Source organism: Oenanthe melanoleuca, chromosome 2 (genome assembly GCF_029582105.1).
Source record: "Oenanthe melanoleuca isolate GR-GAL-2019-014 chromosome 2, OMel1.0, whole genome shotgun sequence".
In the NCBI taxonomy this organism is placed as follows: Eukaryota; Metazoa; Chordata; class Aves; order Passeriformes; family Muscicapidae; genus Oenanthe; species Oenanthe melanoleuca.
The window spans coordinates 143,279,620-143,291,923 of record NC_079335.1 but is presented as its reverse complement, the minus strand read 5'-3'; the positions used below and the strand labels follow the sequence as shown (position 1 = coordinate 143,291,923).

The following is a 12,304-nucleotide window of genomic DNA, read 5'->3' as shown; positions in this document are numbered from 1 at the left end:
TGAGGTCACAGTTTTCCGGGAGTTGGGTGACCCAGATAAGCCATAGGTCGTTTTTCTTGGGGAGACTTGTTAATGTGTTATCATCTCAAAATAGCTTTGATTAGGGTCAACAGGGAACATTCTTGGGTCAGGAAATGTGAAGCCAAGGTAGGGTCACAGCCCTGGCAGCTAGCAAGTATTGCTGGGAAAAAACCTGACAGAAATGGAGAGACCATTTCAGGTTGCCAGATGATGGGAAAGGAACATTTATCCAATGCCAGCTATTTGGGTACTTTTCCCTCCAGATGCCTTGCAACACTCCAGTCCTGTTACCTCCATCGGTATGCGTTCTCTGCAGCAAAATTTCCTCCCTGTTTGGGCATTATCCTCTGCGTGTGTCACAGAAGGTCATCCAGAGAGAGCCCTGGGACCACAGCACGCTCCTCTCTCCCAGACCCTAATAGGAGAAAGATTCCACCAAGCCCTCAGGCGTAATTCCCCGACCCTGGCAGAGGTTTCAAGGGAATACCACCGGAGGGTCATGCGAGAGCGAGCCACGCGCTCAACGCGCGGTCGGTCCCAGCTCGTGACACCAGGGACGCCCAGAACCATCTTCCCTTGTGACCATGGAGTGACCCATTATCGCTCCCGAAACGCCCAACATCAGCTGGAAAATGCCATGTGCTGAGTGAAGTTGCCCTGATTAGCGGTGGGATCTGTGTGCTGCCCTCCCCAGCTGCGGGTAGCGGCTGTTTAGAAGCCAAAATAGGGAAGAGAAGGGGGAAAAAAAGGCCATTAAACAGAATAAATCTTAACAGAGTTACAGGGACTGCCACTAGATGATTTTTAAAGGCGGAGTAAAACCAAGCCAAGCCCAACAAAATGTGCTCATTGGCATCCTAGGAAGAAACCATGGAACAAACCCAAGTTTTAAAGTATCGCTTCCCTCCGGCTGTCAGACCTGAGACACTCTGTGTTTTTCCACCAGGAACGGCGTGCTGGCATTATGTTGTATACAATTTTCAGGCATCATAAAACTCTTACAGCCCTATTATGCATTCAGAATTAAATTAATACAAGTTGGACAGGACCTCTAGATTTAAAATTCATCCGTCCCCTCACTCAAAGCTGGGATGACATCAGTGGTAGGCCAGGCTGCCCACTCCTGTTTGTTGTGGCCTCCTAGATGATGTGTTTTGAGGAGAGTAGGAGCAGATAAACAGGAAAAGTACCTTTGTTAAGCCCTTGGAAGGGTGAAAACATCTGGCTGTGGATTTGTCAGATGCCCTCTTGGCAGCCCCCAGTTGTAGCACACAAGTAAAATCTCAGGTATCCAAATGCTGGAGATGGTGATTGTAAATCTCCCTTTCACACTGTAAAACCCAGCTGTGCAGTCACAGAATCATGGAATGGTTCAGGCTGCAAGGGTCCTTAAAGGTTTTCCAGTTCCAACCCCTGAGTGAGTTAGAAGTGGGGCCAGAAGATGAGGAAAGGGTTAAGTAAGAAGAGTCTGCTGAGATCATGTTCCCTCCAGCATGGGGAGAGAGTTGGAGTCTTTCAAAGGGTGTACAGCTGGATTTGCTCTCTTATTTGTGCATGCCCAGGTAGCCAGACTGGTCATTAGAAACCCAGCTTGGCATATATAAAAATATATATATAAACCCATTTTATGAATACCTGCCTGTTTGAATGCCTGCTGAGGAAGCTGTATTTTGTGTCAAACCAAGCAATGCTGCAACCAGCGTTCAAAGCTAAGAAAAATACTGTTTTGTTCTAAAAATGAATGTCCCAATAATTGAGAACTCTTGTGTAAAGGCACTCACAAAATTGCTGTGGTTTGAACACAAGGTACCACTCTTGGTGGACAACAGAATAGAAGAAATTAATTTGGGCTCCTGGTTTATTGAGAGAGCCAGCAGCCCAATCCATCCAAAGCTAAATAATAATTTTATGAAAATTTAAATATATATTGGTGTGAACAAGCAGTGGATTTGTAAATTCTTTGCCCATAAGCCTAAAATCAGTAGGCTAGGCTGTCAGGCATTGTGGAGGAAGGTTTTGCAGCATAACTCAAAAAAAAGAGATTTTTTCTTTTCCCAATGCACCAAGGTAATGCAATCAAGTCTAAGAGCTCCATGATTAGAGTGAACCAGGCTAGAAAATGTGAATATGGAATGAAAGGAATATTTACACAGAATGCATTTTATATGAAATTCCTTCTCCTTTTTTTAAAAAAAAAATATATATATATTTTAATCTTCAGTCTGTGATTGACACCCTAATGACTGAATGGACTATTTTCCTTGGTTTGAAATACAACCAAAAAATATATATAATATCATGGGGCATTAATGCATTTGGAAAGGTTTCTTGGTAAATAGGCCTCTGTTTTATGAGAAATGGAATTAAAGGTCCACAAGTCAATTGGAAACAGACATTGTTCTTGGACAGCTGGACCACGGATTCAGCTCAGAACAGTTTCAGAGATTTACCAGTAAATAATTCAACCCTTTTGTGGGAGACTTCTTCCAGTGTTCTGTGTTCTGATGAGCAGTAATCCACCAACCAAAGGACCGTGGTGGAAATGAGTCAGTTTGCTCCCAAAAACGATGCAGCCCAACATGAATTACAGTGGCAAAACTAAGCCCTGGCAAAGCCACACCTGGTCAGAGCCTTCTGTAGAACCCATTCCCTCCCAGCACTGATTTCAGTGGGATAGCACAAATCTGTTAGACCAGGCAAGATGAGTAACTGTCATAAGAAATGCCAGAGCTTTTATTCCTGCCTTGGCACTTGCTGTGATAAAAGGTGTTGATGAATGGTCTCCTTCGTGGGGATGAAAGTGCACCAAAGCTGGGCTTTGCTGACCACCTGCCTCATTACAGAAACAGCTGGAGTTAGGATTGCTCAGACCCTCTCCAGATCATGCCTGAGACTCATCAAAATTATCTTGATATTTTGATTTCACAGAAATGGGGGGAAAAAAAACAACAAAATCTTAGACTACAGGTCAAGTAAACTTGTGCTGTTTGCTAAGTGAAGTTTCTAACTCAACATGTAAGCTTAGGTCAAGATGACCAGAGCAGTAGGCTACCAGCATTAGAGAGAGTCCAGAAAAGCACAGGCGTGAAAAAACAGTCAGGGAGGAAAATCACAAAATTTAAATAGAAACAAGTTTCTACTAATTCATTAAAAGACCTGTTTGGGGTCAGTTTTCTTTTCTTCTTTGCTTTTTCTCCTTGTGAATAGTTAAAAGCAGCATTTCATCTGAATTGCAGACAGCACGATTATTCACGGAAGTGCTACTTGACATTAGCAATTGTAGCAGGATCTGGTCTAAACATTTCTGAATTGGGCCCAATCAAAAGCATGGGATTTAATAGCTCTGTGATTTTGGGCTGACTCATCTGGTAAGCTATTTTGGATTTTTCAAGGTATTACTGTCAGTAACTAGGACTCTTTTTTCAGATTGAAATGGCGTGAAAGCAATCAAAGAGCATTAAAAAAAATCAGTAGTGCTACCTGGCTTTCTGTCTTTAAAAATACCTCTTTGTACTTGTAGACTATCAGATGGAAGGCAACTGAATAGCTTGTTTTAACTGTGTTGTGTTTCCCATCACAAATAAAGTGATTTTTGGAACCCACAGTGCCCTGCTCATTAGTTTCTAATATGAGGGTGATCCCTAATTTTAGCTGTGCTTGGTCTCAGGTAATTGTGGAGTGGAACAGGTAATCCCTGTGCAGTGGAAATCCTCCAGGGAATGATTCATCCAATTATCTTACAGTGGGGAAAAAACACTTCCTGGGAGATCCTAACCTTTTCCAACAGTATTTACAGAGCATGTATACTCTGAGGGAGCATGGCAGAGCATGTCATGCCTCTTACTGGCTGGGCTTAAGCATTTGTCTAAGAGACTAAAAAGCCAAGTAACCATCTAGGTAGGAACTTATGAGAAAAGAGGAAAAGTTTCTGCATAAATGTTTAAAGTAAGAAAAAAAGCTGTTTTTTTTTTTCCAAGTTGAAATTGGTTTTGGAAGGAGATAGAAGCAAGAACAAGTAATTCTACTGCAAGTGGCTGCTTCCAGTACAAAGGGAGATTTCTGCTTAACACAAATAATTCAGACTTCCAGAGTGAACAATCTGCTCATTAAGCTGATCATTTGATAAGTGAGGGATTTCAGCCCAAGTCTTTGATCTTCCTGACTCAAAGCTGGGGTGACAATGAGGTGGGCAGTCTCCCTGAATTATAAGGACAGAATGTGAGCCAGACATCTGAAAGGTGATGATGACCACATGGGCTGTGGGGTGAGAAGTTGTGTAAGAGTTTTCTCTGAGCTGAGAGATGCAGCTGATAGTGCCCTTGGTCATGTTGTGCTGGTGGGGTTCTCCTGATGGGCCTCTCTCAGCAGAGAATCTGCCTTGTAAATTCTGTTCTGTGTACCTACTTCCTAAAATATACCCAAACCCACACACACTGCCAGCTGTGAGCATTGTACTGGTTTTAGCAAAAAAGTAGTGACTAATGTGGTGTCCTTTTGTTTCTTGCCTTGATTCTTTATTGCTTAGGATTGAAGTGCTTAGAAAGATAATTCTTGCCTCTGCTGAAGTGGTACCTGACCTACAAAGTGACAGAGTTGGTTCTTACGTTTCCATCTTCTCCCAGTATTACACATTTTTAAAAAAACAATTTAGTGTATTTCAGCTGAGCCCAGGATACAGTGGCAAACTGGGAGCTGCTGTGGGTCTGTGTGATGCAGGTGTTTGGAGAACAAGTAGTTATGCTACAATTACCTTTACATAAATGGTTTACTGTCCTTTTTGTCCCACACCAAAACCTTGCACAGCCAAGAGCCCACACCTAATCTCAGAAAAGTGATGGGAAAAGTTCTGGGAGTAGTTCCTCTATGAAAGATCCTACAGTTCTGCTGCTGCATAGGGAGGATCTGGGATAATAAAAACTCACAGAAGATGCCAGGAGCACCACAGCAGACTTAGCAGCTCTCCTCCTCCTGGCAGAGCCTGCTGCCAGCACAGCCCCACTCCAGCTGCTTGGGAATCCCAGCATCCCAGGAGCTGCACTTGATCTCCTTCCATCTCACAGGCAGCTCAGTTATGCCACCTTGAATTAGCAGCATCTGCTCTCTCTGTAACCTTGGCACTCACCCTCTTTCCTCCCCAGGCTGCCTCCCCTAAATATTAATTCTACTTGCAAAAGCATTGCATTGCATCCCCGTGGTGAGACATCCTCCCTTGTCACTTCTGAGCAGTGGCTCTGTGTTTCAAGGCACCTTGGTGACCTTGGCCATCTCCCAGCTGGAGAAGCTGTTGGCCTGTGGCTTTTTTTTCCATGATGAGGCTGATAAACTTCCATAGTTAAGTCTCCTCCTGTACAACACATGGAATAGGGTAAGAAGCCTGCTTTTTGAAAATAGAATAGTTTCTGAGGGTCATTATCATCAGCAAGTGTGATGTTTGAGTCAGACTATCTGATATAAGATTGACTGGCCAGGACAATTCCTGGCTCCCAGGGTCCTCTCACACCACTCTAAGTTCTTGCCCAGCACAAGGCAATGCACATGGTGTTTTTGAAGTGGGAGAGATGGATCTGTCTGTTACCAATGACAATATCTTTTTGCTATAACAAATGAGTGTTGCTAAGGAAACTAAAAATGGCCATGGTCTTGCCTATCAGAAATCCTTGTGTGGGCCCCATTACCAGCACAGCACTTAACTATCACACACTATTTGTCACTGAGGTCAGAAAGTGCTGCAAAGCATCATTGGGGATCCTGCCATGGAGCAGATATCTAAATTTCTGTGACATCAGAGGGGATTTAACTGTCTCAGTATAATTCCAAGATTGTTCTAATGCCTTATTTAAGCTAATTAGAGTCCAAGAGATCAAAATCTGCTCCTGCTTTTGCTGCCTGAGTCTCTTCAGCACATTGGTCCCATCTGCACTGTAGCACCTCCTCTCATCATCTCTCTTTCATTAGATTGCCACTTTTAATCAGTAATTCCAGTGGTATTGTACTAGCAAGAAAATAACCTTCCTCCATTCAGAAGGATGTGGGAACTATCACTAATAACCTCCTGGAGTTATTAGTCCTGATCAGAAGTGCTGCCTGAGCTCAGCTAACACTTTTTGAATGACCTAGGGCACTGGTGACTCATGGCCAATATATTCTGTATCACAAAAATCATTGGGAGAACTCCCTGGGACACATCTTTAGTGATTTTGAATGTTTTTTAATAGAGGAGTGAGAATGGGAATGGAAGGGAGAGCAGAGAGGTTTTGTGAGAAACAAGAGGGAGGAAGATGCTATGCAGCAGTCTATTGCTAAAAGAAATCTTCCTTAGCAGCTTCTTATTGCAGTGTGAAGAATTAAATGGGCTTTTTTTAACAATTCCTTTGTTTTTGTTGTATTTCTTACAGTCTGTGTGAGATTCTTCCCATGCTGTTCAGTGGACATCACAAAATTTCCAGGCAAAATTTGGTGGAGGCTGAGAAAGACCTGCTACAGAATCGTGGAGCACAACTGGTTTGAAACATTCATCATCTTCATGATCCTGCTGAGCAGTGGAGCCCTGGTAAATGGGGCAGCATTTCCTAACTGGTTAAAAGTGGGCATGGGTCTCCAGTGTTCTCCAGTTTAGCTGTCTATAAGATTTTATGAACCCTAAGTGGTAATTTCTCAAAGCAAAGCATTTAGTCTGGGGCTAAAACAGGTTGTCAGCTTTTCTGATTTTACCTGCCTTTACCATATGGTGGGGAACTTCCTTCTGCTGTGACATAAAATTCTGACTTGTTTTGAAAAGAAAATCCTTGAGGAAGTCTGTGTAAGGAAGTTTGCCAGCATTGCTGCTTCAATATCCCATAGCTGCTTCTCCATGAGAGCTCCCATCTGGAGGCTTGCATTTTGCTCCAGGGCTGGCTTTGTTTTTGTCTTTTCTTCTCTTTCTTTTTTTTTTTTTTTAGCACATTCTGTAACCAGTAGATCAAAATATAAAAGATATAGAGGGCACTGAATCAGTGCTACCCATGGAGCTAGAGGGTGCCTGTATTCCTGTTTTGAACACACCTTAGGTTAACACTCAGCACCTTCCCTGCACAGGTCCTGTTTGTGTCCAGGTGTGTATATGGACACTGGTTGGTCATTGCCCAGGGGTTCTCTCCTCCTGAGATCCCCCTGCCTTCTGGAATTATCCTCTGAGCATTTTCACCCCTGGGTTCTTCACAGGGATGTATTTATATTTCTCTTTTGCATGTCAGGAATGTGCCTGGAGTTGGTGGGATTTCTCCCAGGTTTTTTATCCTGACCTAGAGCAGAGATGTGCATCAAGAGTTCTCCAGGTTTTAGTCTGGTGGTCACTGGTTATCTCCTTTGTAATAAAGAGATAAACTTATTAAATGTGCAGGCAGTGCCATGTTTGGACAGTTTGTCCATGCATTTCCAGAGGTCAGGATTGACTTCAGCCAAGTGGGTGAAACTGCCTTAAGTAGTAAAGCAAACATCATCTTAGAAAGGTGCTTCACCTCACCAGGAATAGTCACAGGCAGAAAGGTGTGATGAAGGATGGATGTAAGGGAGCAGATTTACTAAAAAGAACTGGAGAGGGAGCAAACAAACAGAATGAAGTCCATCACAGCCCTGCACAAAAGCCCAGCACCCCAGTGGGCTGTACAAATTATCCTGTTCTTCCACCCCAGCTGGCATCAAGGAGGCCTCAGCTGGAGCACTGGCTTCAGCTCAGGGCACTGCACTTTGGGGAAGACATGGGCTAATTGAAGAAACTCCAGAGAAGAGCAGCACAGATTATCAGTGGCCTAAAAAAAGAGGAAAACACAGGAGTACTGGGTTTGTGTGGCTCAAAGAAAGTCTCTGAAGGGAGAGAGGAAGGTGGAAATACACAAATGCTGATGCAAAAAAGGAAAGAAAATGGACTGTCCTCCTGGTCCACCAGGATGGGCTGAAATGTAACCCAGGGGGTTTTATTTTATTATGAAAAATAAGAGGCTGAAAAACTTGGGAAAATAGTAGGCTTCTGAAAATTGTCACAGCTTTGCTGAATTGAATGGACTCTGACAGTTTTTGCACCAGCTTGAGCATCAGAATGTTAATTTTTGAACACATTTTAGAGGAGGAATGTCGCTTGCTATAATATGCTTTAGATGAATACACTTCCTTACATATGTAATTAAAAGTGCCTTAGATAACTGAAGACTGCAATATAAAGCTCATTTAATTTAAATTGCATGCATTCATTTAGTTTTTGTGACTTTCAATTTAGCCAATGCAGTTGTGTATAAGGGCAAATTATCCTGAATTTTCTCTCATATCAGCACTGCACTTCAGTATTTGGACTGGAGATGTTGGAGGCAACACACAAATTTTTTTTCCTGTTATTCTGGTTGCTCTCTTCCAAAAAACTGAGCTCATCTAGCTGCATCCCTGGGACATCCTAAGTTCATAAGGGAGAAGAGCTATATATACCTTTAAGCCAATATATATATGTATATGATTAAACCATCAAAATATATCTTTAGCTTACTGCAGAAGATTCAAAAACCTTTCTTAAGATTTTAAGCCATAAGCACCCAAACTGGAAGCCTATTTTTTAATAGTAATTTTGGATAACACTGCAGGTATCCTACTTAACTCTCTTTAAACAGACAAAGCAAAGCAGGGAAAAGAAAAAAAAAAAAAAAAAAAAAAAAAAAAAAAAGAACCAAAACAAACCTTTCTTGATATTTTATATGGCAGAAGTTTCATCCATTGTCACCATGAAAAAATGCAAAGCACCAGAATTTTGTCATTTGGGTAATATCCACAGCTTGTCCAGAAGTACAGAAGTGTCCAGGTAGCACATTTTTCATCCCTTAATAAGCTGTTTCCTGACTCACAGTGTGCTTTTAGTAGACAAAACACAATGTACTTTTGGACAAGTTAATAGAAAGTAGGGAGAGCAAAGGAGGGAGAGGAGGAAATCACTTTAAATGGTTTGTTGTTATTTTTGCAGTAATTGCAAAGTACAGCAAGTCATCTGACAGAGTGAGCCAGCCCCTACGAGGAGTGATAAACTCCAATCTGTGCATTGTTTTCAGGCTTTCTCCAACAGCTCTTTCACACCCTTGAAATATCATTTTTGAAGGCAAGATAGGAGACAGGGCTGCAGCGAAAACGTCACCCCAAAGTGTGGGGACAAATGGACAAGCTTTGGCACAGGCTGCCAAAGCTTTCTTGTCAGTTTAATTACTGTTCCCTGGCAGGCAAAGGAGCAGTGTGACTGCCTGAGTGACAAGGACCACACTTCTTGTATCTCCAGGCACTGGGTGTTTGCTAACTTTTTGAAGCTTCTCAGAAAGTAGCTACAGATCTGGAAATATGTAAATGCAGATAATTCAGATGATTAGCACAGACCCTCTCGAATTGTGTTTCTTGCTGCCAAGTGCTCTGGGTCACACGGTGGGATGAGGGTAATATGTCACAGCTTGGGTTATCCAGGTTACAGGCACTTGGGAGCAGCTGGTGTAATAGCAGTGACAAAAGCAGCTGGGGAAGCAGACCATAATTTAGCTTAGAAGCCCCAAAGCAGGCTGCACATTGGCAAACCTGACACCAGGATCCTGCTTTTTATTTGACTTACATCATAAAGTGAAGGCTAAATCATGAAGTATCTTTATTTTCTTTCTTTTGGGAGGCATATTGGTTTAGATCTTAAATATTTTAAAGGGGTTATTCAGTTGCTTGTGTTTGATATAGATACTGAAACTCTTTTCATAATGCTCTGCATGAGATTAGTTGGAGAGACAGATGAGATGGGGAGATAGATACCTTGACCTTTAAAACATTATTGTTCTGCTAAGTGAATAATAATGAGCATTTCTTGAGGCAGAGAGCTGTAGCCACCTGAAATGTGATGGCTGAACAGAAGCCAGGGAACTCCAGTACTCCATAACACAGGCAGGTTAATAACCCAATTTGTCATCATTAGCAATAAGATCTATTTGGCTAAATGCAAGGGTCATATTCTGCCTCCTAAATATAGACATCCTGTGCCCTGGGACAGCTGGGGTGCCTGGGTAGTATTGGCACAGCCAACAGGAGATGAGGCAAGATAAATCTGGGCATTTTGGGTGGCACCCTGCTCATGGGTTCACACTCCAAAATTAGGGTGCAGAAACTCTTCCTACACTCAAAGGATGTCCAGCCATTCCAGCCAGTAGAAGCTGGAGAGACTCAGCCAAGCTGTGTCCACTGTAGGGGAAAACTGAACAGGTCTCTCTTAGGTCAGGGTCAGTCCTGTTTGTGCCTGAACACTCTCTTGAATTGTAATGTTAAACTATATCAGAAATCACAGACTGTACATGATATTTTATCAAATATAGACCTGCAAGACAACACCCATCCTTTCCAACAGGGCTCAGGAGCAGTTATTAACTAATCCTTTGTTCTTCCAGGCCTTTGAAGATATTTACCTTGAAGATAGAAAAAATATAAAAACCATGCTGGAATATGCTGACAAAGTATTCACTTACATCTTTGTCTTGGAGATGCTCCTGAAGTGGGTGGCTTATGGCTTCAAGAAGTATTTCACCAATGCCTGGTGCTGGCTGGACTTCCTCATTGTAGATGTGAGTACGATTTTGGAACTGCAGCCCTTCTCGTGTTGGACTTTGCAGGGGGTGGGAAAGGGCAGTTAAGTTTGGCAGCTCTGAATCTGGGAAATGGCAGCTGTCACTCTGCTCCTGAGCATCAACCCCAGGCAGAGCTCAGAGGAGGTTTGGATGTGCAATGTGCATCCTCAAAGCAAACAGGAACGCCTTCAGTGGTGGGTGGAAGTGTCACCATGCTCATCCCCCTCCCATCCCCAGGAATTCTCCCTTTCTTTCAGCATTTAACATCTGGTTCCACACTCCCAGCTAGCACAAGGTGCAGTTACCTCAGCCTGCCCTGCACAGGACCTGGGCACACGAGTTTCAGCAGATCAGAGGAGCTGTCCTTGGCAGGGCTCCCTGGCAGGGCTGCCAGCAGTGTGTAACAGGATGTTCAGTACTGTTTTTACCAGTGCAGGAGTCCAGAAGAAGGTGTGAAAAGTCCTCTTGGCAAAGTGTCTTCACTACTACAAAACATTGCAAAACACTCCAAATCCTTTAAATAACCACCACACTTACTCTCCTAATGCAAGCATAATCCTTAAGGGTCTGAACAAAAGGAAGCTCCTGCCCCAGGAGTGTTGCTAGTACCAGATTTGGCTCCTCCAAAGATTCACTTTGAATTGATGTGGGATCTGCCAAATTTGGGAAAAGTCAGCAACACCAGGTCCTCCAGATGAAGTCTAACATTTCATCTCAGTGTATCAATAAGGAGGCAATTACCTCCCTGAGGCCATTTCTTATTAGCTTGAGGTATTAATGTGGGAGGCTGGCAGAGCTTTGCCATGATTATGTAATTTATTAAACTTCATAGAAATTATTTTTCCCCATTTTACATCTGAACCTTGACTCAAGGGAAGAACTGCAAATTCTTTGGCCCCAGCCCAGGAGAGCACTTCAATGGGACAATTTGCTTGTTCCAAGTTATGGACATGTTTAAGTGCACTGCTGGATCAGAGCCTTTGGAAACTTCTCCAGAGCTTTAATAAATTGATTTATGAAAAGGAAATTCTTTACATAAATTGTAGGTCATAAATTCTTCTTTGCATATATGCTTAGAAACCTTTTAAAGGGAAGCCACTCATTTTTCTCAGATTAGCCCCAGCAGAAGAGGAAGGCCTGGTTTAATTATTTAACCACAAAATTGGAATCTGCCAGTCCCTAAGTTATAGCCCAGCTCTGAAAACTGTTGTGTGATTTAGGTGACATAGCTTTTCTTTTCTGGTTTCTCCATCTCCAAAATGGGACTAGTAGGACTCACCTAAGTACTGGATGGGCTTCCAGGAATTTGTTGTTGGAGTTACTGTTCCAGTGAGTTTCTGAAGACCAGAAGGGCTGGATGAGGGATGAATATTGTCACAACCATAAGTAGAGATCTTCCTGATGGGAGCAACAGTGTGCAGGATCAATCCACTGAGGCAGTTTGGAACTCTTGCAGTTTGAAATTAGTACCACACTTGTGAAATAACATCCTCATTAAGCCCAAAGAAAGTAAACCAAAAACTAAGCTAAATTCTGTCCTCTGTGTGAAAACCCCTCTTGGAACAAGAACCACATGAGAACACAAAGCCCAAATGTAAATTAGCTGCATGTTTGCCTTTTAATGGTGCAGTTTATAATGACAGATTGGAGAAGATGGCTTGGGAAAGGGGCTTCACCTTCCCCTG

General features: G+C 42.8%; 1 protein-coding gene across 2 annotated transcripts in view; it reads left to right on the top strand.

Annotated features, from left to right (window-relative positions):
• The window catches only part of SCN5A (sodium voltage-gated channel alpha subunit 5), a 166,901-nt gene that overhangs the window by 122,511 nt on the left and 32,086 nt on the right, over positions 1-12,304 (top strand). For both annotated transcript variants that reach the window (XM_056485320.1, XM_056485319.1), the window contains exons 19-20: positions 6,417-6,571; positions 10,443-10,616. In XM_056485320.1, coding sequence (XP_056341295.1) covers positions 6,417-6,571; positions 10,443-10,616 — 329 coding nt within the window. The remainder of the gene's footprint in view (positions 1-6,416; positions 6,572-10,442; positions 10,617-12,304) is intronic.